Source organism: Xenopus laevis, chromosome 7S, assembly GCF_017654675.1.
Source record: "Xenopus laevis strain J_2021 chromosome 7S, Xenopus_laevis_v10.1, whole genome shotgun sequence".
In the NCBI taxonomy this organism is placed as follows: Eukaryota; Metazoa; Chordata; class Amphibia; order Anura; family Pipidae; genus Xenopus; species Xenopus laevis.
Genome location: NC_054384.1, coordinates 44,193,273 through 44,220,987, shown reverse-complemented (window position 1 = coordinate 44,220,987; position 27,715 = coordinate 44,193,273). Strand labels below are relative to the sequence as shown.

General features: G+C 40.3%; 1 protein-coding gene and 2 long non-coding RNA genes across 4 annotated transcripts in view; 1 reads left to right on the top strand and 2 right to left on the bottom strand.

Annotated features, from left to right (window-relative positions):
- vcl.S (vinculin S homeolog) overlaps positions 1 to 6,308 on the bottom strand; it is a 112,134-nt gene extending 105,826 nt beyond the window's left edge. The window contains exon 1 of one of the 2 annotated variants that reach the window (XM_018239445.2): positions 5,649 to 6,308. In XM_018239445.2, the coding sequence (XP_018094934.1) occupies positions 5,649 to 5,816 (168 nt within the window). In that variant the 5' untranslated portion in view covers positions 5,817 to 6,308. The remainder of the gene's footprint in view (positions 1 to 5,648) is intronic. The other variant, XM_018239443.2, reaches the window with a different exon arrangement.
- A 17,768-nt stretch (positions 6,309 to 24,076) lies between these two features.
- Positions 24,077 to 25,454, bottom strand: LOC121396324. Its single transcript, XR_005962982.1, has 3 exons — positions 25,043 to 25,454; positions 24,797 to 24,911; positions 24,077 to 24,137 (listed from the first exon to the last, which is right to left on the bottom strand). It is a non-coding gene; the product is annotated as an uncharacterized LOC121396324 (long non-coding RNA).
- A 37-nt stretch (positions 25,455 to 25,491) lies between these two features.
- LOC121396322 lies at positions 25,492 to 27,152 on the top strand. The gene is made up of 4 exons (XR_005962981.1): positions 25,492 to 25,578; positions 25,943 to 26,115; positions 26,247 to 26,361; positions 27,026 to 27,152. It is a non-coding gene; the product is annotated as an uncharacterized LOC121396322 (long non-coding RNA).
- Positions 27,153 to 27,715: the final 563 nt, after the last annotated feature.

The following is a 27,715-nucleotide window of genomic DNA, read 5'->3' as shown; positions in this document are numbered from 1 at the left end:
CAGTAATATAAATGAAAAAATGTTGTACACTTTCTTGCTCTCTTTATTTAAAAACCATCATGGTAAGGAGGGAAATGGTAATGCAGGACAGGGGGGCACTGATTGAAGCTCTTGCCTAGGGTGTCAAACTACCTTGTACCTGCCCTGGCAAGGATGTCACTCATATGTGAAAAAAGCTAAGTCATATAGGACATACCCATAAATCCATATGCCTCCTCCTCCCCCTCCCCTGCCCTACCCCAGCATATGATTAAACACCTTAGGGGCCACTAACAATTTTCAAATGCTAACAAACCCCCAGAACAAAAAGTATGACACACACAGGGAGCATAGGGAAGACAGAACAGAGCAGGAGACAGGAATCAGGACCAGTCTAATATGTACTACATACAGTGACAGTGCTGGTGCCCCATTAGCATTTTGAATAAAATGTGAACAGGTGAACAATGTGGGCAGTTTGAGTCTGGGTCTCAGGTGTGAACAATAGAGGTGTCACAAGTGTGAACAATACAGGGGGATCACAGGTGTGAACAATGCAGGGGATTAGTCTGAATTTGAGGTTTAGAAAATGCAGGGACCAGTTAATCTCTGTAGTGATACCATTTAAATTTTACATATGGTAAACAGACACAGCAGGCAGACTTTGATGTGGAGGGCCACATGGGGGGGTCACGGACCACATGCGGCCCACGGGCCGCCAGTTGGACAACCCTGGCATAGCGTATTTGATTAATTTCAAATTTGTGATAGGTCAGATAATGCGGGAGTTTTTAAGATATTCTAATGTAATGTTATACAAATTCTCATTTTAAATAGTATGTGTGCATTCTGTGACTAATTTACTCAAATTTAATTCTGTTTTGTGGCAAAAAAAAAAACTAATTTGTGCCATTTTTCCCATTTTTGCATTTCTCTGTAAAGTGTGAGTCAATTCTCTAAATTGCTATATAAAGGTACTATCCAAAGTAAAGTCTACTCCCAGTCTACGATATCTGATATCGACTATATGGTATAGTATTTAGGGCTGAGCTCTCCAACCTTTTTTTAACCTTGAGCCAGATTCAAATGTAAAAAATGTTGGGGAGCAACTGTGTCCCTATGTGGACTGCCAGCCTACAGGAGGCTCTATTTGGCAGTGAACCTGGATAACACTAGAACTGGGAACTTATATGACAGTGTCACACACTGTAACCTTCAGCACTTTAATACCCCTCCGAACTGTGTCTGTAAATTACCCTCCCATTTAGACGGTCATGTCTCCATGAAACTGAGCACCTAATCTGTATTGTAATTTTATATGAAATGTATTTCTAATAATGCACTTAGATACTCATTATTGCAGTGACCCCCAAGGGGCACTATATAAATAAAAATATACATACATGCAGACAACTAGTTTTTATGCAACCAAAATTTGCCCAAAGAAAAGAACTGAAAAATAAGCACCTGCTTTGGGGTCACTGGGAGCAACATCCAAGGGGTTGGTGAGCAGCATGCTGCTCACAAGCCACTGGTTGGGGATCACAGCTCTAGGCAGTGCATTCAGGCAGTTATTTGGTGAGCTTTGGAACCTTTCTACTTACAAGCGCATACCAATATTATGATCTACAAAAATTTTATATATTAAAACATGGTCAAATGCGCATCTAATAGAACAGTACAAATGGGGCCACACACAGTCTATCTAGTTATCTAGTCCAAGACAGGCTGGTTCACTCTGTAATGATCCCAAATTTTGCATTGGCAAATAAAAGATAGAGCTTAGTCTTTAAAGACTGCCCATTCCCATTATCTCTTTTCAACCCCTGGTATTGCTGCTTTCCTCAAAGTGGACAAAGGTTGCTGCTCCCATGAAAAAGTACTAAAAACATGACCTACCCCTCTGTCAGGGGTCTCCAACCTTTTTTTACCAGTGAACCACATTTAAATGTAAAAAGTTGGAGACAACATAAACATGCAAATAGTCTTATTTGCTATTGGTAGCCTCGATGTTGACTTAAAGCCTACAGGGGGGCTCTGTTTGGCAGTACTCATGGTTTTTAACCAACTAAAGCTTGCCTTGAAGCCAGGAATTCAGAAAGGAGGACCGGACTTGAGGTCACTGGGAGCAACATCCAAGGGGCCGTAGAGCAACATGTTGCTCACAAGCTACCGGTTGGAGATCACCGATTTAGAGTATGCTTCAGAAGGCAGCTACATATACATATATATATAGCAATAACTCAGCATTCAGGACTTGCTTAAAAATTAAGATAAAAAATCCTCGTTTTATTGTGCAAAATCAAAATTCAGTACTAAAGTTATGGCATTTAAACAAAAACCTTGAAGATCCTTTAATATTTCTTAAGCATACCACCATCCCATTTCCCAGGAAACATCCCCACTTGCAAAAATACTAGTAAATGCAGCACCGCCATCTTCTTTTTTGGCTGTCATCACTCCTGCACCAGCAGCAAAAGCTGCTATAGCAATAATAAATGCTTAACTGTAAAAAAAAACATAGCTACTATGTTCCTGGCAGTTAAAGTCTTTGCTAGTTAAGCACATATATGTTGTGTTCTGGCAGCAACGGGTCAAAGTAAATTCCAAAAAGTTTTCTCTCAAGCCCCTTTTATGAATGACTTAGGCCTATAGCACCGGAAGTGTACTTCTTGCTAGCTAGATATTTTCTGTTAGTGCAGAAACATCTACGGTAATTGTGCCAGTGTACCAGACAATCCATATCCATGGATGGTCCCCAAAAAAATCACAGCAAGTTTTAAAAAAAAAAAAAAAAAAAAAAAAAAAAAAAAAAGTACTTATTCAAAGCCAGAAAACAGTTCACACAAATGTGCATCTTGGCACTCTCTGGAATGCATGAGACAAAACAAACTCGTGTATTTCTTTATTTTAGTCTTAACTACTTGTCTCTTATTTACAAGTGTTATACAACAGCTTTTGTGTCTTTTTCCCATGCTGGTGATATACTCGTATCTACCACTGGTTGCACAATAATACATATTCAGCAGTGCAGATTATTTCAGAGATACTTTTGATTTATAGTATGCTGAAACATTTTCCAACCTTCAGGTAACCTACATTTGAAAGGGTAAAAGAGAATTAGGGTGTCTGGACCCATTACCTCTCATTGTATTTAGATTGTCAGTACCCTCTGTCTTTGGCACGAAAACTCACATTAGAACATTTTAATTGCCACATGTACTAGCAGTGTCAGGCAGTTTCCATTAAGGCTTTGGCATACAGGACATATGTTCCACTTGCAATCAATGGCAGCCAGTCGTGTTGCTGCCATGAGTTGAGAAACTCACCTCCTGTGGCAGCAAACTACAAATGACCAGGGTCAGTAAAATGTTGCTCCTGGTAACTTAAAAAGCAAAAGTCCAATTCTGGCAATGTGCCCCCTCAACCCACTCTGATGCTCAGAAAGATAAGCCCTGTTTGCGCAGTGGGTCGGCTTCTGAAATGCCACCTCAGGGCAGTGAGGACCCCAGAAACACCCCTCGCAACAGCTAAAATGCAACATTACCATTTAAAAAAAAAAAAAGCACCTTGAGTGAGTGAGTATTGAAAGGCAGACTTTCAACTAACGTTGCAATGTGTGCATTAGCCACAATGCATTTCATATTATCGTAAGGACAGACAAGCATACAAGGCTGTTTTAACCACCACTAGCTTTCCCTCGTAGCTCTGACAGTCCAAACTACTTATGGTGATGGCAGAAAGAGCATTAGGTCATCCATGGAATTTCATGCGAAATGGCAAGTAGTTTTTGGGAGGGAGGTTTGTGGCTGTGTAGTTCCACTACTGGGAAAGTTTGCTTTAATTTTTTTTATGTATTATTATAGCTTTTATACATACATTTTAAATTGTGAGTTTCTGCCATATGGCAATTCCATATTTGTATATAGACGTTGACAACATCCTAGTGATTTGGTGACTCATGTGGGCACATTCTGTAGTAATCTTTTGCTTTGTGGGTTAGCACAAAATTTTGTGTTTCCATGAGAAACTGATGGTTTTGGAAGTGTTCTGTGTTGTACCATTTAAGTGTTAAGGAGGAAGTGTAGCGTATCGGGTGAAAGTTTGAATTTTGGCAGATTTTAAATGGATAAATATGTCTTTTTACTCCAACCTACCAAACTGCAAGTTCTACATTTATGAAATTTACAGCATCTTATTGCCAACATATGCTTACGTACAAAGACAAAAAATCGTACCTATGTCATAGGTCTTCCTAAAAGTTGGATATGATTACAAACCAGAGAATTGAGAATAAAGTACTGCATTTTTTGTTTTCATTTAGATACCAGTCAATCTGGGCAAAACAATACCACAGCTGACAATGATGGGCTGCCATGTGGGCTAAGATGGTGGTAGTGTTTGAGGAGAGTACAACTGGGTAGTCCAGATGCAGGGACAAAAGCAGGCATCTGGTCTACCCAGCTCTACTCTCCTCAAACACAAGGGGAAGGCAGTTCGGGGAGATTGTCGCCCCGAAGAAGAGGAGATTTGTCGCTCCCATCGTTTGGCCAGACCCCAAGAGCCACAAGACTACAGTCTAGGGCAGTGGTCCCCAACCAGTGGCTTGTGAGCAACATGTTTCTCACCAACCCCTTGGATGTTTCTCCCAGTGGCCTGAAAACGTGATTATTTTTGAATTTCTGACTTGGAGGCAAGTTTTGGTTGAATAAAAACAACATGTACTGCCAAACAGAGTCTCCTGTAGGCTGCATAAGGGCTAGCAATAGCCAATTACAGGCCATATTTGGCACCCCCAGGAATTTTTTTCATGCCTGTTTTGCTCTCCAACTCTTTTTACATTTGAATGTGGCTTACAGGTACAAAAGGTTAGGGACCCTTAGTCTAGGGGCTGAAGACCAAGCATGGAGCAAAGTGGTGTTTTTAAAAGTCCCACCACCACTATGACCAATTGTAAAATGTAATCAGTGTGTCAGTTAAGAGGTTAAATTTGGGTCGAATGCTGTTATGGGTGCTTTGAATGAGTGTTGTTTAAAGAAGAAGAAGCCAAAAGAGGACATAAACATTGGTGTTTTAATACATTCTCTCCCACCATTTGTCTTCAAATCATAACATCCATAAACGTATTACATACAATTGAAATTCATTAACAGCTAGAGAACTTATGGCTGATAGGATGTGTTAAAAGTAACATAAAAATGAATGGCGTTCTTTAAAAATGATGTACTGTTACCTTATTACAAATAAATATGCTGTGTTTTCATCAGAGGATCAAATATAGTTTTATAAATACGATGCTGTGTAGCCATGGAGGCAGCCGTTCAAGGGAACAAAAATAGAAGTTTTAGGGCTTTAGGCTCATGTCCCAGTTGGTCCCACTGCAAAATTATTTTCAACCCCTTAAACATTATGGAGTATGTTTTTTCTCCAAATATACTAACTGATTATCAGTCTGACTTGCTGGGGCTTCTATTGATAGGCCCTCTGGAAGTCACGGGCTCTACCTATATAGTCACACCCCTGAACACAATTATTTAGGCAGTTAACCAGGGAGAGAAACCGGCACCAAAAATAATTCATAATATGGACAGAAATTGACCATTTGTTGTTAAACTGCTAATAAAATTGTAAAAAAATATGAATTTATCAAACTTGTCTTATTTACTTACCCGCACCAGATTGCTGACAGCCGCTTGCACAGCAGCTACGGGAGCAGTGAGCTCAGGTATTGCTTTGCCATCCACTTCGCCTTCTTCATGCATAATAACCAAATGCGATATTTGCTGGGCCACTGGCTCCAGGATGCTCTCTATAGTCTTTGTATGGAAGACCGGCATCTTGGCAATAGGTTTGTGCCTCAGATAAGGAATATAACTGCTTTAGACCAAGGTTAGTCGTAGCAACCTGAACTTGCCACAGCCCGTAAGCGATTTGTCTTTCCGTCTAGTCTCCCGGAGCCACCCAGAGATATGTCCACAACTGTTCGTTGCGAAACTGGTTTGTCAAAACCACAATACAGTTTCAGGCCCCGCACCTACCCTAACTCTGCCTGAATTTATAGGTTGCCCCACCCATTCTCAGTGAAAGAGATGCAGATAAGGAGTGTGGGTTTTGTAGCCTTAACTCCTCAACATCGACTATTACACTTTATCAGGGGTTCAGCTATCTTGCAACTCGTTCTCTTTCCGTATCGATCCTTTGGCACTGTCTTCAGATTCAATCGCTCGAAGAGGTTTTGCTGTACGAACACTTCCAAATAGTGCTGCTCCACGCTCTCCCCCACCGCTTGGTGACATCAGCTACCACGCCTCCAAAAATACGGACCAACAAACCTTACTTGCTGCTCTTTTGTATTGGCTACTGCCCTTGCCACTCACACAAAACACATTGCCCTTATCCCGTTGTGATGATGTCACGCGTCACGATCGCCATATAAGGAGAAACCTGGAAAAAGGATGGCGTGGGATTCCTATGGTGTTGACGTATCGGCATGAATGTCCCGCAAAGGCCAAGAATGTGATTATTTAGATGAGTGTCTTTGGAAGGGCGTTGTTGTCGTGGATTTTAGTATCCCAGAAATACGAGATTACGATGTTAACCGGATTTTTTTTAAGTAAAATATAATCGTGCTTCTAATTTATTGAATAGCTGTTTCGGAAACAATATGATTTAGGAGAGGCTGATTGCATGAGCCTACATTTTTTTTCTATTTTGTACTTTATGCTTCTCTGTGTTTTATAACAATGACATTTATTGGTCGGTTACTTATAAAAGAAAGCAGTTCTTATTCCTGGATTTTCTAGATACAAACAGTATATACTTGATTTGGCATGTATTCTAGTAACCATTTAATCAGATATTGTAAAATTGTGTAAGAAAATATATATAGTGCTGTACTGTATCCCATAAGTATTTAGTGGCCATGCAAAATAATATATTTCATATAGTCAAATACAAGAGTCCTCTGCACTCAACCCATTATCAATATATTTAAGACAGCGACTTTTTGTGCATACTGCTACTAAAAAATGCCTTACCCTTTAAACAAAACATTGTTTGTCCATATATTGCAATATATTTAAGATGGCCAACTACGTCAAAGTCATCCCATATCTGGCCAGTCCTATGCTCAATTTTATCTGATTCATTAAGAATTCTATTGCTTCATTATAGATTTTACAAAGGGACTAGGTTTTACCTGCAACTTACTTGCTGCTTTCAAAGTAAACCCCCATACTTGGCTGCCCTTTTATTAGACACCAGTGGGATCACCTGACTATAGCTGGGAGGGGTGGGAGCTACAACATGGAGCTGGTCACTGCTCCTGTATAACTATAACAAACAAGGGAAAGTTGTGCTCACCACTATTTTTTAAAAACATTAGGCGGGGGTGCAATGAGGCTGTGACCACAAAATACATATAGTCAAATACAAGAGTCCTCTGCACTCAACCCATTATCAATATATTTAAGACAGTGACATTTTGTGCATACTGCTACTAACAAATGCCTTACCCTTTAAACAAAACAGGGATTGTTTGTCCATATATTGCAATATATTTAAGCTGGCCAACTACGTCAAAGTCATCCCATATCTGGCCAGTCCTATGCTCAATTTTATCTGATTCATTAAGAATTCTATTGCTTCATTATACATTTTACAAAGGGACTAGGTTTTACCTGCAACTTACTTGCTGCTTTCAAAGTAAACCCCCATACTTGGCTGCCCTTTTATTAGACACCAGTGGGATCACCTGACTATAGCTGGGAGGGGTGGGAGCTACAACATGGAGCTGGTCACTGCTCCTGTATAACTATAACAAACAAGGGAAAGTTGTGCTCACCACTATTTTTTAAAAACATTAGGCGGGGGTGCAATGAGGCTGTGACCACAAAATACATATAGTCAAATACAAGAGTCCTCTGCACTCAACCCATTATCAATATATTTAAGACAGCGACATTTTGTGCATACTGCTACTAAAAAATGCCTTACCCTTTAAACAAAACAGGGATTGTTTGTCCATATATTGCAATATATTTAAGATGGCCAACTACGTCAAAGTCATCCCATATCTGGCCAGTCCTATGCTCAATTTTATAATATATTTCATGCCTACTTTAAAAACTGTTTGCACAGATATGTCTATAGGTCTAATTAAAGGGGGGGTCATCTTTAAATTAACTTTTAGGGGCACATTTACTTAGCTCGAGTGAAGGATTAGAAGAAAAAAACTTTGACTATTCAACCATTCGATAGTCGAAGTACTGTCTCTTTAAAAAAACTTCGACCACCTACTTAGCCACCTTAAACCTACCGAGCACCAATGTTAGCCTATGGGGAAGGTCCCCAAAGGCTTTCCTAGCAATTTGTGATCAAAGGAAAACCGTTCGATCGATGAATCAAAATCCTGCGAATCATTCGAACCGATTTTTCGTTCGGCCGAATGAATTGCTGTAAATACTTCGACTTCGAAGGATTGAACTTCGACCTCGAATATCGAGGGTTAATTAACAATCGATATTCGACCCATAGTAAATGTGCCCCATAGTGTGGTGACACGCTAAAATTCCGGGGAGATTAGTCGCCGAGCGACAAATCTCTTCTTCGGGTGACTAATCTCCCGAAAAGCCTTCCCGCCAGCTATAATGTAAATTGCCGGTGGGATTGTTTTCCTAAGGCTTTTTGGAGAGATTAGTCTCCCGAAGAAGAGGAGATTATTCGCTGGGCAACTAAACTCCCCCCCTGTCAGGAATCAAGGCGAGTCTGAAGGTATGAGCCTCCCCCATGCTTCCCACTGAGTTGCGCCCTGAAGGTTGGTACAGGACGGTCCCAGATAAGGAATAGCAGGAGTGCTAAGTGAGCCGGCAGAAATAACAGTTCGTAATAAGGACTCAGCACTTATCTGCAGTAGAAGAAGCGAAGTCAGGAACAAGCCGGGTCATACACAGGAAACAATCAAGAAACAGGCGCAGTTGAGGGAAATCCAGTAGAGTAGTCAGGGAAGCCAAGGTCGAGATCAGGAGAAGTAAATACAGGAATCCAGGGATAATCAGGAGAGTAGTCAGGAACAAGCCGTAGTCGTAATCAGAATAAATCATCAGTAGAAATACGCTTAGTGTCAGTAGAGACGATCACCTCGCATTGAGCCTAGGCCGGAGTGACCTTTTAACCCCAGGACGCATGTTGGTGTCAGAACGTGCGCCTGCGTCAGAGCGCAAGCCTGCGTCCGAACGCGCGCACGTAAATGCGCGCCCGCGCCAGAACGCGTGCGCGTCTGAACGAGCGCGCAAATCAGAACACGCGCCTGAACTAGCAACAAGCGCCGGTGTGGGGATATTGGCCCGAGGAGACGTCGGCTCAGCTTGAGCCAGATCTGCTGGGAACTGACATTGCCCCCCCTCAATATGCAACCTCCGGGTGCATGTGGGAGCCAGCCTGTCCGGATGAGATTTATGAAACAACTCAATAAGTTGAGGAGCATGTAAATTACTCACGGGTTCCCAGGAATTTTCTTCTGGAGGAAAACCTTTCCACTGGATCAAGTATTGAAGCCGACCTCGCCGGAATCTAGAGTCCAAGACAGCCTCCACTTCAAGTTCCTCGACACCTTCAATAGATACTGGAGCTGGAGGACTGTGATCTCTCCCCGAAAAAGTGTTCTTCACAACTGGTTTCAATAAAGCGACATGAAAAACAGGGTGAATTCTGTAAGTAGCTGGCAATTTGAGCTTGAAAGTTACCTCGTTCACGCGTCGAATAATGGAAAAAGGACCCAAAAATCGTTGACCCAACTTCTTAGACGGACACGGAAGTTTGATGTGCCGGGTAGACAACCACACCAAGTCTCCAACTTGAAACTCAGAACCCTTCCTCCTCTTACGATCAGCAAAAACCTTGAAGTTGTTCTGTGCTTGAGACATTGCTTGTTGAATTCTTAGGGTATTATCAAGAAGAAAAGAAAGTCTCTCTTGAACCGCGGGCACCTCTATTCCCTTAGGAAGGTTAGGAAGCACGTGTGGATGGAAACCATAGTTAGCGAAAAAAGGAGTTTGCTTGGTGGAGGAATGAAGAGCATTATTGTAGGAGAACTCAGCCAACGGTAAAAGTTCACTCCAATTGTCCTGGAGGAAGGACGAGAAACAACGGAGGTATTGTTCCAACGTCTGGTTAGTCCTCTCTGTCTGCCCATTGGATTGTGGATGAAAAGCCGTGGAAAAGGCCAACTTGATTTTTAGAGCTTTGCACAATGCTCTCCAAAATTTAGACGTAAACTGTACTCCCCGATCTGACACAATCTCATCTGGAACTCCATGGAGCCTGACAATTTCTTTAATAAACACCTCAGCCGTAGAAGATGCCGAAGGTACTCCGGAGAGGGGAACAAAATGTCCCATCTTGGAGAGTCGATCCACAATTACAAAAATTGTATTGTATCCTTGCGAGGGAGGAAGCTCTACAATGAAATCAACAGAAATGGAACCCCACAATCGAGTAGGCACTGGTAAAGGACGTAGCAACCCCAGAGGTTTAACATGTGAATCCTTAAACCGGGCACAAGTCTCACAAGAGGATACGTAATCTTTGCAGTCCTTAGCCATGTGAGGCCAGAAAAAAAATCTCTGAGCAAGATCCAGAGTCTTGACATAGCCCATATGACCCGCCAATGGGTGATCATGAAGTAATTTTAGAGTCTCCAAACGAAGCGATTCTGGAATGAAGACCTTGTCTTTCAAAAAAAATAACCCATCGCAAACTTGTAACTCCCCGTGTGGAGATAAAGAAGAGGACGCCTCCTTGATCTTTGACAAAAGTTCACTCTGTAGAAGAAAGAAATTTTGAGGACGTAGTATCGTATCCGGAGGAAAAGGATCCTCTTCCTGACTGTGTAACCGTGAAAGAACATCAGCTTTCTTGTTCTTAGAGCCAGGCCTATAGGTTATATGGAAATTAAAACGAGAAAAAAACAATGCCCACCTGGCTTGTCTTGGTTTAAGACGTTTGGCGGTCCGTAGATATTCCAGATTTTTATGGTCTGAAAAAATAATAATCGGGTGCAACGCTCCTTCCAACAGATGACGCCATTCTTCAAATGCTGCCTTAATGGCCAAGAGTTCCCCGTCGGAAACATCATAATTCTTCTCCGAAAGGGAGAGTTTCTTAGAAAAGAAAGCCACAGGATGAAGAGCGTTGTTATTGCCGGTCCTCTGAGATAAAATAGCACCAATAGCAGTTTCAGACGCATCAACTTCCAGAATGTATGGCAGTACAGGGTTAGGATGTTTTAAGACTGCAGCAGATGTAAATAGACGTTTCAATTGATCGAACACCTCTTGTGCTTGTGTAGTCCACTGAAAGGTTTTAGTGGAACTAGTTAAATCTGTGATAGGAGCGATGATCTTAGAAAAGTCCTTAATAAACTTTCTATAAAAATTAGCAAATCCGACGAAACTTTGTACTGCTTTCCGGGAAGAAGGAACAGGCCAATCTAGAATAGCGGACACCTTCTTCTTGTCCATGCAGACTCCATCAGAGGAGATCACAAACCCCAGGAACTCCACTGAAGATTTGCAGAATTCACACTTCTCCAGTTTGGCGTACAAACGATGAGTTCGCAGACGGTTAAAAACCTTTCTTAGTTGAACCTCATGGTCCTGTTCGGAGGAAGAAAAAATTAAGATATCGTCTAGATAGACAATCAAAAATTGATGCAAAAAATCTCTGAAAATATCATTAACAAAATGCTGAAAAGTAGCGGGAGCGTTGCATAAACCAAATGGCATAACGAGGTACTCATAATGTCCAAAACGTGTTCGGAAAGCTGTCTTCCACTCATCTCCTTGACGAATCCTTACTAAATTATATGCCCCCCGCAAGTCTAATTTAGAAAAAATCTTAGCCCTATGAAGGTTCTGGAATAATTCAGGAATAAGAGGTAACGGATAACGATTTTTTACAGTGATCTGATTTAAGTGTCTGTAATCAGTGCAGGGACGTAAGGAATGGTCCTTCTTTTCCACAAAGAAAATACCCGCCCCTGCAGGTGACGTGGAAGGGCGAATAAACCCTTTCTTCAAATTCTCGTTGATATAATCTTTCAGGACCAACAGTTCAGGCTCAGACAGAGGGTAGATGCGTCCGAAAGGAATAGGAGCCCCAGGAAGCAAATCTACAGGACAATCATAAATTCGATGAGGAGGTAATGTGTCCGCTCCTTTTTGATCAAAGACATCCATGTAGTCCTGAAGAAATGAAGGAATAGCCTGAAAACGAGGATCTTGAGGTGAACACAAGGCAAATGCTTTAGAAGTGGTTCTGGGCATGATGAAATGGGAAATACAAGCCACAGACGAAAATTGCAATAACCCAGTGCTCCAATTTATTGAGGGATTGTGTAATTTCAACCATGGGAAACCAAGAATCAAAGGAAAAAGAGGAGAAGACACCACATCAAAAGACAAAGTCTCAAAATGATTAGAGTCAGTAATAACAATAAGTGGTGTGGTCTCTAACATCACTGGTCCAGAGGAAAGTTGGGAGCCATCTGCTGTCCTTACAAGAAACGGCTGAGTCTTGGGTCGGGTCGGAATATTGTGAGTTTTAATAAACTCCGTATCGACAAAACAACCACAGGCTCCCGAGTCTATGACGACCTTACTCTCTAGAAACCCTTGGGGCCACTGTAGAGAAATAGGAACAACGAGCATAGGCAATTCTCGAGAGATGGAAGGTGAGGATGGAAGACAGGTTGGATGAATATGCTTACCCCCTGGCCGGGTAGGACAGTTCCTCAGGAAATGACCAGAAAGACCGCAGTAAAGGCATAAATTGTTCTCTCTTCTGCGAGACCTCTCCTGGGCAGAGATGGCTGTTCTAATAAGTCCAATCTGCATAGGTTCAGGAGCACTTGTCATAGAAGCAGGGGAGGAGATGAACGACGAAGTTGCAGAGACATGTGGAGACAGAGGGGCCTTAGGTAATACCCAGGATGCTCCAAAAGAAGGTGTTGCAGCTCTCTCTGCGCGTCTCTCCCTTAGACGACGATCAATCTGTACACACAGATCAATCAAGGACTCCAATGAATCAGGTATTCCTACTCTGGCTAACTCATCCTTCAGAGTAGGACTCAAACCCAAACGGAATTGATGTCTGAGTGCCTTGTCATTCCACTCGGTGTCGGTGGCATAAGTACGGAAATCCGTCACATAATATTCTACTGGGCGTTTGCCCTGACAAAGAGTCCTGATCATAGTTTCAGCAGTGTCGGACCTCTTAGGATCGTCATAGATCTGAGCCATAGCTGAAAAAAATATATCCACACTAGCCAGTAATGGACTTTGGGTTTCAAAAAGACGATGAGCCCAAGTCTTGGGTTCTCCGGACAATAGGGACATAATCACTCCCACCCTGATTTGTTCTGTAGCATAAGATTGATTTTTCAGGGAAAACATGAGTCGACAGTCATTTTCAAAAGCTCTGAATTTAGCTCGATCTCCTGAAAAGCGTTCAGGAAGTGGTATCTTGGGCTCGGGCGACGGATGTGTGGAAGAAGAAGCTACACCCGGAAAAGCAGCTGGAACTGGGGGTCCAGGAGGAAGAGCAGCAGCAACAGTCATGTCTTGCATCTGGGTCTGCAGTTGTTGATAGCCCCCCTGTAAATCTCGAACAGCCCGAGTAAGGCCAGCCAATTGCTGAGCAACGATTTCTAAAGGGGAAAGGGCTGGTTCTTCAGACTCCATGGCGAGGTGATACTGTCAGGAATCAAGGCGAGTCTGAAGGTATGAGCCTCCCCCACGCTTCCCACTGAGTTGCGCCCTGAAGGTTGGTACAGGACGGTCCCAGATAAGGAATAGCAGGAGTGCTAAGTGAGCCCGCAGAAATAACAGTTCGTAATAAGGACTCAGCACTTATCTGCAGTAGAAGAAGCGAAGTCAGGAACAAGCCGGGTCATACACAGGAAACAATCAAGAAACAGGCGCAGTTGAGGGAAATCCAGTAGAGTAGTCAGGGAAGCCAAGGTCGAGATCAGGAGAAGTAAATACAGGAATCCAGGGATAATCAGGAGAGTAGTCAGGAACAAGCCGTAGTCGTAATCAGAATAAATCATCAGTAGAAATATGCTTAGTGTCAGTAGAGACGATCACCTCGCATTGAGCCTAGGCCGGAGTGACCTTTTAACCCCAGGACGCATGTTGGCGTCAGAACGTGCGCCTGCGTCAGAACGCGCGCACGTAAATGCGCGCCCGCGTCAGAACGAGCGCGTGAATCAGAACACGCGCCTGAACTAGCAACAGGCGCCGGTGTGGGGATATTGGCCCGAGGAGACGTCGGCTCAGCTTGAGCCAGATCTGCTGGGACCTGACACCCCCAGAATTTTAGCGTGTGTCACCACCCTAAGTGGCAGATTTATCAAAAGGTCGAGGTGAATTTTCGAATAAAAAAAATTCGAATTTCGAGCTATTTTTTGTGTACTTCAACTAGGGAATAGTCCAAATTCAATCTGAATTTGAAAAAAATTTGTCTCTTTAAAAATTAGGCTTCGACCATTCGCCATCTAAAACCGGTCGAATTGCTGTTTTATACCATGGCGGACCTCCTAGAACCTATATGGAGTCAATTGGTGGACTTTTTTTGAATCCAATTCCAATTCCAAGTTTTTTCAATTCGAAATTCGACCCTTGATAAATGCGCCCCTTTTAGTGTGTTATAGAATGGCTGATTCTAAGCATCTTTTTAATTGTCCTTCAGTTGTTCTTTTTTATAGTTTTTGAATTATTTGCTGCATACTTATGATTATTTCCATCTTTCATAAGGGGGGGTCATGGACCCCATGCAAAAAGTAAATGCTCTTTAAATCTACAGATTTTTCTGCTACTTTTTATTACTTATACTTCAGTTCGGGCCCTTCCCTATTTATATTTCAGCCTCTTATCAAAGCAATACATGGTTGCTAGGGTAATTTGGACTCTAGCGACCAGATTGCTGAAATAAAAGGAGAGCTGCTAAAAAGAAAAAGTAAAAAAGTGAAACCATTCGAATTTTGAATATCGAATTCGAACTTTTTTGATCGAATTTGGGTACTCTGCAGTTGAAGTAAAATCGGTCGATCAAACAATTTTATCATACGATCGAACGATTTTACTTCAACTTCAAAAACTTGGAAAAAAGCTGTAGTATAGGCTAACGTAGCACTTCGGCAGGTTTAATTTGGCAAAGTATTGAAGTCGAAGTTTTTTTAATGAGACAGTACTTCGATTATCGAATGGTCAAATATTCAAATTATTTTACTTAGAGTCGAAGTCGTAGTATCCTATTCGAAGTATCCAAAAAATTACTTTGAATTTCAAATTTTTTTACTTAGAAAATTCCCTCTAATTCACTCCGAGGTGTGTTTTTACACAATATTCTTCTTGAGCTGACATCAGAATTTGTATTTATGTACACATGAACTGAAAGAGATACTGACACAAGATAAACTTATTTATTTTTTACTTTTGAAGCACTGTCTTCCAATCACAGACCAATATTTAAAATACATTTTAAATATCAGGTCTATACCTGGCTCTTTCTTTACCTTCAACACACTTTATTAAATTAGTAAGCCATCTACCTTTAAATCATGGTTGGTGTGAACAGCAGTGCAGGTAGGGTTGCCACCTTTTCTGGAAAAAAATACCGGCCTTCCTATATATTTACGTTTTTTCCCTATTACTAACATTGGGATCAACCATAATTTTTACCGGCCAGGCCAGTGGCAACCCTAAGTGCAGGTGTGCTTTGACATGTGGAGGCTGGCTCATGTGTATTGGTTCCAGCATGGAGACATAATGACATTTGGCACACATGCTTTGGCACCAACATTGAGGTGTGCACATCCTGATGAACTGCCCATATGGTCTGCCCTAAAAACAAATGCCATATTTTATATACTTAACTTAACGCACTAGCATAAAGGTTCAGAATCTCTTTAACAATAATGATCCAAGCCTTCAAAGTTGTCACTGGAGCTCACCATCTTGGATTTTGTTAGGGCCGGGCAGGCAACCTGGCTGATCGCAGCAGCCAATAGGCACGTGCATGTGCCCTAGATGTCTGCCTACTCTGCCTACCCCTAGTTCTGGCCCTGAATGAGACACATGCTCGTTGTGGAGTGGGTAGCTGTAGAGAAGCTAAACTTAGAGGCGGTTGCAAAAAAATTCAGAAATTGTCTCATATAAGCTTATACTACAAGAACAATTATTCAGTTATGATACCAGATAAAGTTAGTGTACCGTGTAAGCCAGTCACAGGACAAAAAAATAACAAAAAGTGGTATAAAGGTGATAGGTGCCCTATCACAACCAACCAAAAATGGAAATGCAAAATTTGCCCACACATCCTGATCTCAGGCAGAATGCAGATTCCCGGACACATCAGCATCCATGGCCAGTACAACTGTCCTTCTTCCAATGTCGGTAAATTAGTCTCCCAGTATTATTTAGCAGGCAGTCCCCTAGTGTTATATCCTAAAATACATTTAGGAGGGGGACCTGTTCCTAGTCCTGCGTAAAGCTATGCCCCTTGGTGTTCACACAGTGACCAGTAGATGGCTAAAGTATAAAGTTCTGGGCAGCCATGTGCTCAGGGTCCATCTGGCTTGAGCAGACAGGCATCTTAAGAGGTCACTCTTTTAGTGACAGATAGGCAGGCTATTTAGCTGAGCAGCTTGAGGCTTCTCCGAGGAATGTGAGTGGGATTATGAACCTGGGTACTAATTGCCCAGAAGTAGGGACTGTGTACAGACCTAGGGATGTGAGTTTCCCCTCAAGTTCCACTTAGAGAAAAGCCTGAAAGCTGTGTGTACCTCGAGCGGCTGCAGTGTACATGTTCCCATCCCTGTGGGGACTGATACTGACAAAGGTGCTGTGAGTATATGCCTATCCACTGTTGACGTACAATCCTGTTTGCTTTTTATATACACTCCATTGTGGATGTTCTTGTACAATAAATATGTTCATTAGTTATGATATAAGAACCACTGGCGCCCGATTATTGCACCATGCAATTACAGTTTCACTACACCCTGCCTCCACACCATTAGCAAGGGCATATTCCCTAAGAATTAAGGTTTCACACGGAGCACAATATTGGGAGTGGAGCTTATAGATAGAGAATGGTTCACTCAATTGATAGCGTTACAATGTGCCAGATGCCAAACAGGAGGAATGTACAGTATATAGGAGAGACTGGTCAAAGTCTGAGAAAGAGAACTACATATCACTGCTTCACTATAACCAATAAAAAAAATGGACACACCGGTAGGAATCTACTTTAACAAACCCTCACAATTCCATAGCAGAATTAAAATTCTTGGTTCTTTAAGGGAAAATTTAAAACAGAAAACGAAAGGAAAATATGGGACTACAAATTAATTAAAACGTTCAACTCTCTGGATAAGGGACTGAACCTGGGCCTTGGATTTATGGCTCATTAAGTGGATTAAGAACTGCCTGCACCAAGTCAGAAACACAAGCAGGTGTTGGGACATTGTGCTTACTGCTTATATGGAATTCTTTTTATTTCATACTCCATTAATTTAGCCCTAATGTATATCTAGACACTTTGATCCACATTATCTTGTACCTTATCTGGTTGTCCCTTGCATGTCCCTTTGTATATGACTTTAACACCTCAAACAGAGATGGATACTCCTTTTTGTTGGTCATTCGGTTTATGAGCTGAATGTTGTATATATATTAAAGAACACCACAGCTTCATTATATTCAGTTTGAAAGTGGAAATAAAATGTTCTGAAAGCTTGCTAAATATATCACCTTTATACCACTTTTTGTTATTACATTATGATAATAATTGTGCCCTTTTCAGAGCTACCATATAATGAGAATATTAATTCATAGTTATCAGTCTTGTATTGTGACATTTATATTCATTATACACTATATATTGTGAGTCGTTCACTAAGCTCAAGTAACTGACATCCAGGGCCGGAACTAGGGGTAGGCAGAAGAGGCACGTGCCTAGGGCGCAAAGGTGGAGGGGCGCCAGGCTCTTACCTCATCCGACGCCTACCCCTAGTTCCAGAAGCTGTGGCAGAAGTTTTTCTCCGCTTGCGAGTGTGCGCGTCCTCTGCGCATTCGCACGTCCTCTGGGCACGTTCGCGTGTCATCGGCGCAGTAGCATCAGCGGGGCATGCGCAGTCGCACATCATCGGCGCTCTTCAATACAGCAGGGGGCCGACGTAGTTGGCCAGGTTGCCTGGGGCGCCTGGCCGACTTGGCCCGGCACTGCTGACATCAGCACATAGGATCAACAGAGAGTAAGATGGGGAGGTACTGGTATTATCTACGGACACAGATCTTTATATCTAAAGAGCTGTGATTGATATGGACTGGTATATAACCCCAAAACATAGTGTGTTGGTGTTCTAGCCTGCTTTTTTATTAATCTTTAGTTCTCTAAGTATAGCCCAGATGCTCACTTTACTTTAAAAGTAATTAGTGCTGGTGATGTGACACTGCTGCCTGTGCTGAAATCATACTTGCCTTGGCTTCATACTTGTCCCTGTCCCAATCTACTACTAGACACACCCATTAGATTAACAGTGGAAAGGGAAAACCATAGTCATTTGCCCATGTATTGGTGCATGCAATTCCCATAAATAAATTGCAGTTATCAATTTATACTGTTTAATCACCCTGAGTTAAGTGTTGCACCAAATGAAGGAGGCTGGATAGTAGACAGTTTAGTTTATTGGTGAATGAGCTTTAAGGATGAAATTGATGCATTCTATTAATTAGGTAAATGGGTGATCAAAAATATATTTAAAATATCCACCAATGGATTTTCCTGACCATGGCACAACCCAACAATGAGCAGTGCAACAGGTCAGTACCATTTGGCTGGAACATGACCTGTTAATTATTTGTTCAAACCAAATGAAATAGTGTCCACAACTCACCAAAGTCACATGGAGGCCAGGGTGCACTGTGAAAAAAACAGGTGTCAATTATGGCACTTATTTAAGGAAGGAAGGCAGCAAATGTTGTGCTTGCTATTTATAGTGCATTTCTCTCTGAAAATCTGAGTAAAATGGGTTGTTGCAGACATTGTTCTGATTTAAATTGATTGGAGAGGGGAAAACTTATAAATAAATTTAGAAAATTATAGACTGCTCAGTTTAAATTATCTCAAATGCTTTAAAATGGCAACCAGAACCGATATGCAAGAAAACTGAAAACTACCATTCGAATGGATTGAAGAATAGCCAAAATGGCGAAGACTCAGCCAATGATCAGCTCCAGGAAGATCAAAGAAGGTCTAAAGATACATGTGGGTATTGTTACAACAGCCTATGTGAAGCCAAGCTATCGTCAAGATGCCCCCTGAATGGAAGCCCCCATTGTTAAAAAAAGATGTGCTGAAGAGGTTACAATTTGCCTCATTGACTGGCCTTAATAGAAATGGTGCAACATTTTGTGGACTGATGAAGCAAGATTGTTTTCTTTTGGTCTAGGGGCTGCAGACAGTTTGTCAGATACTGAATTCAAGCCACAGTACACAGTGGAGACAGTGAAGCATGGTGGCACAAGCATCATGATGCTTTGGGCCTATTTATCGCACACCAGGGATCATAGATCAAATTCAATACATCAAAATACTTGAAGAAGTCGTGTTGCCTTATTCCGAAGAGGAAATGCCCTTGAAGTGGATGTTTCAACAAGACAACAACCCCCAAACACATCATTAAAAGAGCAACATCTTGGTGACAGACCAACAAGATTGACGTTATAGAGTGGCCTGCCCAATTCTAAGACCATAATTCAATAGAAAATTTATGGAGTGCCATAAAAAATGCTGTTTCTGAGGCAAAACCAAGAAATGCGGAATTGTAACAGGTGCCAGAAGTTGGTAAACTAACAGCCTAATATTCCCTTTCTTTTCTTTCTGTATAGGAATACCACAAATATGTTAAATATTTCTTAATGTTTTGATTTGGAATAGAATGTGTAGTGTTCCCAATGTATTGTGTGTATGGAAATAAAGCTATTATAAAGATTTTGAGCTTTATTGACTTTTTTAAACACACTGCTGTTATTCTGAACACAACTGTATATCTAGCTGGATCATTTAAATGTGACACCACCAGTTAGATGCATTATATTAAAAGGGTGGTTCACCTTTAAGGTAACTTTTATTATGTTATGGAATGGCAAATTCTAAGCAACTTTTCAATTGGTTTTCATTATTTATTTTTTTATAGTTTTATAGTTATTTGCCTTTTTCTTCTGACTCTTTGCTTTGCTTTCAAATGGGCGTCGCTGACGCCTTCTAAAAAACAAATGCTCTGTGAGGCTACAAATGTATTGTTATTGTTATTTTTATTACTGATCATTCTATTCAGGCCCTCTTCTATTCATATTCCAGTCTCTTATTCAAATCAATGCAAGGTTGCTAGGGTAATATGGACCCTAGTTACCAGATTTCTTAGGATGCAAATTGAAGAGCTCCTACATAAAAAGCTAAATAACTCAAAAACCTTCAATAATAAAAAATGAAAACCAATTGCAAATTGTCTCAGAATATCACTCTCTACAACTACATCATACTAAAAGTTATCTCAAAGGTGAACAACCCCTTTAACAATTTATTTATTGTGGGTGGGGCTCTCATTACAGTCTTTTGTAATTTTTTGTAACACTTTGGTAACCAAATACAGGATGTGACAAACAATGTGACTATTTCTAATGTAGATGTGCAATTAAGTAAGGAAAATGATACATGGTTAACTTGACTATGCCATAACAGGTCACAATGCATTGCTTAGATTTGAGAAGCAATCAAATCATCTCAGTTTATAAAGGTTTTACTCATTTCCAGAGATGTGGGGCGCAATATGTTGAAAATACTCCCTCTTGAAAATGTATTACTAGTAATTCACATTTATGGGCAGATTTATCAAGGGTTGAATTTCGAAGTGCAAAAAACTTCGAAATTCGACCATCGAATAGGCTAGTTTCCATTCGAAGTCAAATTTGTAGGATTTTTAAGATCGTACGATCGTAATTCGAATTGAACGGTTTGAACGATTTAATCGTACAATGTTTCGATTCCACTTCGACTTCTAAAAACTTAGCCAAATGTTGGCTATATGTTCTAGGAGGTCCCCATAGGCTAACATAGCAATTCGGCAGGTTTAAGGTGGCGAAATTTTTTAAAGAGACAGTATTTCGATTATCGAATGGTCGAATAGTCGAAGCATTTTCACTTTGAGTCAAAGTCGAATTTGGTCTATTCGATGGTTGAAATACCCAAAAATTACTTCGAAATTCGAAGTTTTTCAATTCATATATTCACTTCAAATTCACTTTGATCCTTAGTAAATGTGCCCCATAGTGAATAAAAGGGTGTACATAGAAATCTATACGTAATTTGTTGGTGTTGGCAAATCTAGTGTCAAAAAATATTCATCCTTTAGAGAAAATAAATATATCTAGTGCTTCAATCATACACCATATGGGTGTGAGAGTTTGAAAAACAGGTGCATAAAAATGATTCAGGCCCAGTTGTCCCAAAGGGACTGAAAGGATTAAAAAAAATCTTAGATCAAGTAGGCCACAACCCAAATCCATTAAGTTTATTTAGATGGGTACTCACAGACCCCCTCACTACTCTATTGCTCTCTTCTGTGAGAAATTGCAAACAATCCTTGTCAATGCAGGCACTAAATCACTCAAATCCACTGGTTTGGATACTCTGTCAGTGAGGGTAAAGATAAATGCAGGAGTTCTTCTCTACCATGAGTTTCTTCCCAGGTGCTAGGTGAAATGTATATATACAGTATAAAATATTATTAAAACTGTATCTGATACAAAGAATAGCAAAAAGCTATCATCAGTGGCACATCATTTTTTGGAATGTCCGTTTATGGGTTATCACATGCCCAAAAAACATATGCGGCGCTTATACTGCTTAAACCTTACGCAGGTTGGATTCCCTGTCCTCTTGTGGTGTTAATGAAAACATTACTCTCAACTGAAATTTTCAGTAATTTTTATTCTGTTCCTATACTGTTTCATCTTGTTTATAGAGATACATTGTTGTCCATTGTTGTTCTGCTTCCATTATTTTGTTGAATACCCACATTCTTAATATTTAATATAATCAAAGGACTTGGTTTAATATTGGAGCATGGCACACAGACAGAAATAGGATGATTGACTCAGAGATGCACCATTTGAATATGAGTGCTGTCCAACTTCAGTGGTACAAAGAGACAGAATTTCGTTTGGCCAACTTGTTGAAGGGCCAACAATGGAAGTTTTGACCACTCCTTTTTTAAACCACTTCTACTTTGAACCATACACGTTATCTCAAGAACATTTAAGACTATTAACAAAAAAAAAATTGTTGGTGCTCACTTCATAGAGATCACCCATCATTCATATGTGAAAAAAGTTCATGGAGTCATATTAATACATACCCTTACTTCATATGTTTCCTCCTCCTCTGTGGATAGCACAGCAACCCCGACACATAATTAAACACCTTAGGGACCCCTTACAAATATTTTCAAATGTTTAAAAACCCTTACCAGGTTCACCTCCCACAAGCAGGGTAGGGAAGGCAGAGTAGGGCACATAGGCAGCATACTGTATGTCAGTATGGCACATACAGGCAGTGTAGGGCAGGCAAACAAAGACACACAAAGGCTATGTAGAGCAGATTATGCAGATTATATTCACACAAATAGTATGGGCACACAGGCCATCAGCACCAGGCCGGCCAAGTGCCTTAGGTAACCTGGCCGGTCACAGCGCCCAACAGGTGCACACACCAGAGCAAATATATATGTATTCCCTAGGGAATATATATAAGGAGTTTAGTAATGGGTGGAGGGCACACCAATTCAGCAAATGCTGTAGGTAAACAGTGCAAGAGGTGCAAACATCAAAAGGGTACCCCTACAATGGGTACCCCACAACGTAACAATATATAGATAGGTATGCACACTCAAAAGAAGACAAGTATGGTATATTTAAAATAAAGTTTTACTTATTTATGCAAATAATACATACAAAGCCACAATGGTAGGCCTGTATAATACAATACATAAGCTTACATGGTATATACCTAACGTTTAAACATAGCCACAATTACATAACAGTAAACAGTAAGTATTACAATTTATACAGCAAGGAGCAGATACACCTACCACCAGTATGAGAATGGCCCCAACGTTTCGGCGTAAGCCTTTGTCAAGGGGATTCTGACGTTTGCCCTGTCGTGTGGAGCTATAAATACCCTGTTCAATTACCACATGGTGTGTGACGTCACTTCCGCCTATGTCACTTCCGCGGATGAGTCATCCGCTTAGCAACACGGCTCTCTATATTCATTGTACTTGCCTGCACTACAGGGAAAGCATGCGCTCATGTTTACTCTGTCGCTAGGTAACCAAAACATGGGGTAACTCACGATAGTTCACATAGCAACCAAATGTCATCCAGCAACACAGGATATAAACCATACTACTAATTAATCACAGATCAAAACATAAAACCAATTTATCATATAGATAAAACATATAAATATATGTTCTAAAGTGCTTGTGTGCAGAATTAATTGATTTATACCATTGCATATAATAAAATCGATAAAGTTGGTCATATGACCTCAAAAGTGGGTATGTGCTTATAATCATGTGTCTCAATGTATCCAATCGATGATTTGGGTCATATGACCTCTAAAGTGGGTGTGTGCTTATAATCATGTGTCTCAATGTGTCCAATGTGTATAATCGATGACCTGGGTCATATGACCTCTAAAGTTAGTATGTGCTTATAATCATGTGTCTCAATGTGTCCAATCATATGTAGGGAATTCATGTAAAAAGATTTGTTCATAAAAATACATATAGTAACCAATCATCTTTCATTAGTTCATTATAGTGACAATCAATATTATAAAACAGTCCATATTGTGCAATCTAATATTAAACAATATAAAAACAGACCCGTGGTCAGTGCAATATATTTAAAGTGACAGTGCTCATTAAAATATTTCCTCGTTTTTTCGTTTTTTTTAAAAAAACCTTTGGTGAGGTTAATAGGAGGACGCAAAAATTCAATGGATAATCCATCACTCATTTCTTATATGATCTGTGAAGATAGTAGAAATAGTAACATATAAATAAGGTTAAAAACAATTAAAAACATCAGAAAAACATTACTATATAGTAAACTCATATAGGTACACAGGCTGAGGTCCTACGACTCACATCAAAATTCTTAATAAGAGGAAAGCCTCATTGTTTAACACAATGTCCATCAGAGGTCAATTACCAATATTGAAGGTAACATTAAAAAAACAGTGATAATTCCCTATCCTCATTTAGACCATTCGGAGATAGGGTTTGTAACCTATATATCCACTTCAATTCACGCTGTTTCAATAGAATTTCCCTATTACCACCACGGGTAGGGGTTCTTACTCGTTCTATCCCCATAAACTTCAGTTGACTGACCTGATGGTTTGCTTCCATGAAGTGCCAGAGGGGATGTATGTTTCTTAAGTCTAACATCACTTCTGTGTTCCCCAATTCTAATACTGAGGGACCTGGTAGTTTCCCCTACATATACTTTACCACAAGGACATTTTACCATATATATGACATAGTCAGTCTGACAATTTATGTAGTCTGTCATTTCATACTCCCTACCCGTCATCGGGTGATAGAATTTATCTGTGCGCATCACAAAATTGCAATTAACGCACCTTCCACACTTAAACATTCCCTTAGCCCCACTCAGCCAAGTACCTTGCTTCTTTTGTGGTTCAATTAACGCATGGACCAGATGGTCCCTCAGGTTGCTTGATCTTTTATAGGCCATCATTGGAGGTTCCGCCACCCATGGTTTTAACCTCTGGTCCATCTGTAATAAATGCCAGTGTCGATATATTATCTTTTTTACCCTACCTGATTGTCTTGAGTATGTACTGACAAAGGGTAATCTGTCTGATTTTTTCTTTGCTTTTTTGGATAATAGGGTCGTTCTCGATGTACCTTTTACTTTCTCCCTGGCTGTTTCCAACATATCTGTCCCATAGCCTCTACTCTCAAAGTGGGTCATCATTTCTTCTGCTCTCTCTTCAAATTTGTCATCTTCACTTACAATGCGTCTTGTTCGTAACATTTGGCTATATGGTAGCCCTTTGATTGTAGAGGGTGGGTGAAAACTGTGTGGATTTAGATAAGTGATTCTGTCAGTCGGTTTCCTATATATATCAGTGGAGAACTTCCCATCTTGTAGCCTGACTGTCACGTCTAGAAAGTGTATCTGATTTCTATCATACTCCAAAGTGAATTTTATGGTTGGAATCCTGGAATTGAGGTGATCTACAAATAGTTTTAGTGATTCCTCTGTCCCTTGCCAGACAAAGAATAGATCGTCTATATAGCGAAGCCACATCAATATTAAGGGCCAAAACTCCTGATTATTATAGACAAAATTGTCTTCAATTGTCTACCAGGGGGAGTGGTGGATTTACTTCTACAACTTCTGGGATGGATCCTGAAAAGGAATTATTTCCTCTTTGAAGGTAAATTCTATGAACAAAGCCAAGGCACATCAATGGGTTCTAATGTTGCTCCTGCATATGCAAATTTATACATGGCACACTTTGAAGACAATTTTGTCTATAATAATCAGGAGTTTTGGCCCTTAATATTGATGTGGCTTCGCTATATAGACGATCTATTCTTTGTCTGGCAAGGGACAGAGGAATCACTAAAACTATTTGTAGATCACCTCAATTCCAGGATTCCAACCATAAAATTCACTTTGGAGTATGATAGAAATCAGATACACTTTCTAGACGTGACAGTCAGGCTACAAGATGGGAAGTTCTCCACTGATATATATAGGAAACCGACTGACAGAATCACTTATCTAAATCCACACAGTTTTCACCCACCCTCTACAATCAAAGGGCTACCATATAGCCAAATGTTACGAACAAGACGCATTGTAAGTGAAGATGACAAATTTGAAGAGAGAGCAGAAGAAATGATGACCCACTTTGAGAGTAGAGGCTATGGGACAGATATGTTGGAAACAGCCAGGGAGAAAGTAAAAGGTACATCGAGAACGACCCTATTATCCAAAAAAGCAAAGAAAAAATCAGACAGATTACCCTTTGTCAGTACATACTCAAGACAATCAGGTAGGGTAAAAAAGATAATATATCGACACTGGCATTTATTACAGATGGACCAGAGGTTAAAACCATGGGTGGCGGAACCTCCAATGATGGCCTATAAAAGATCAAGCAACCTGAGGGACCATCTGGTCCATGCGTTAATTGAACCACAAAAGAAGCAAGGTACTTGGCTGAGTGGGGCTAAGGGAATGTTTAAGTGTGGAAGGTGCGTTAATTGCAATTTTGTGATGCGCACAGATAAATTCTATCACCCGATGACGGGTAGGGAGTATGAAATGACAGACTACATAAATTGTCAGACTGACTATGTCATATATATGGTAAAATGTCCTTGTGGTAAAGTATATGTAGGGGAAACTACCAGGTCCCTCAGTATTAGAATTGGGGAACACAGAAGTGATGTTAGACTTAAGAAACATACATCCCCTCTGGCAAGGCACTTCATGGAAGCAAACCATCAGGTCAGTCAACTGAAGTTTATGGGGATAGAACGAGTAAGAACCCCTACCCGTGGTGGTAATAGGGAAATTCTATTGAAACAGCGTGAATTGAAGTGGATATATAGGTTACAAACCCTATCTCCGAATGGTCTAAATGAGGATAGGGAATTATCACTGTTTTTTTAATGTTACCTTCAATATTGGTAATTGACCTCTGATGGACATTGTGTTAAACAATGAGGCTTTCCTCTTATTAAGAATTTTGATGTGAGTCGTAGGACCTCAGCCTGTGTACCTATATGAGTTTACTATATAGTAATGTTTTTCTGATGTTTTTAATTGTTTTTAACCTTATTTATATGTTACTATTTCTACTATCTTCACAGATCATATAAGAAATGAGTGATGGATTATCCATTGAATTTTTGTGTCCTCCTATTAACCTCACCAAAGGTTTTTTTAAAAAAAACGAAAAAACGAGGAAATATTTTAATGAGCACTGTCACTTTAAATATATTGCACTGACCACGGGTCTGTTTTTATATTGTTTAATATTAGATTCCACAATATGGACTGTTTTATAATATTGATTGTCACTATAATGAACTAATGAAAGATGATTGGTTACTATATGTATTTTTATGAACAAATCTTTTTACATGAATTCCCTACATATGATTGGACACATTGAGACACATGATTATAAGCACATACTAACTTTAGAGGTCATATGACCCAGGTCATCGATTATACACATTGGACACATTGAGACACATGATTATAAGCACACACCCACTTTAGAGGTCATATGACCCAAATCATCGATTGGATACATTGAGACACATGATTATAAGCACATACCCACTTTTGAGGTCATATGACCAACTTTATCGATTTTATTATATGCAATGGTATAAATCAATTAATTCTGCACACAAGCACTTTAGAACATATATTTATATGTTTTATCTATATGATAAATTGGTTTTATGTTTTGATCTGTGATTAATTAGTAGTATGGTTTATATCCTGTGTTGCTGGATGACATTTGGTTGCTATGTGAACTATCGTGAGTT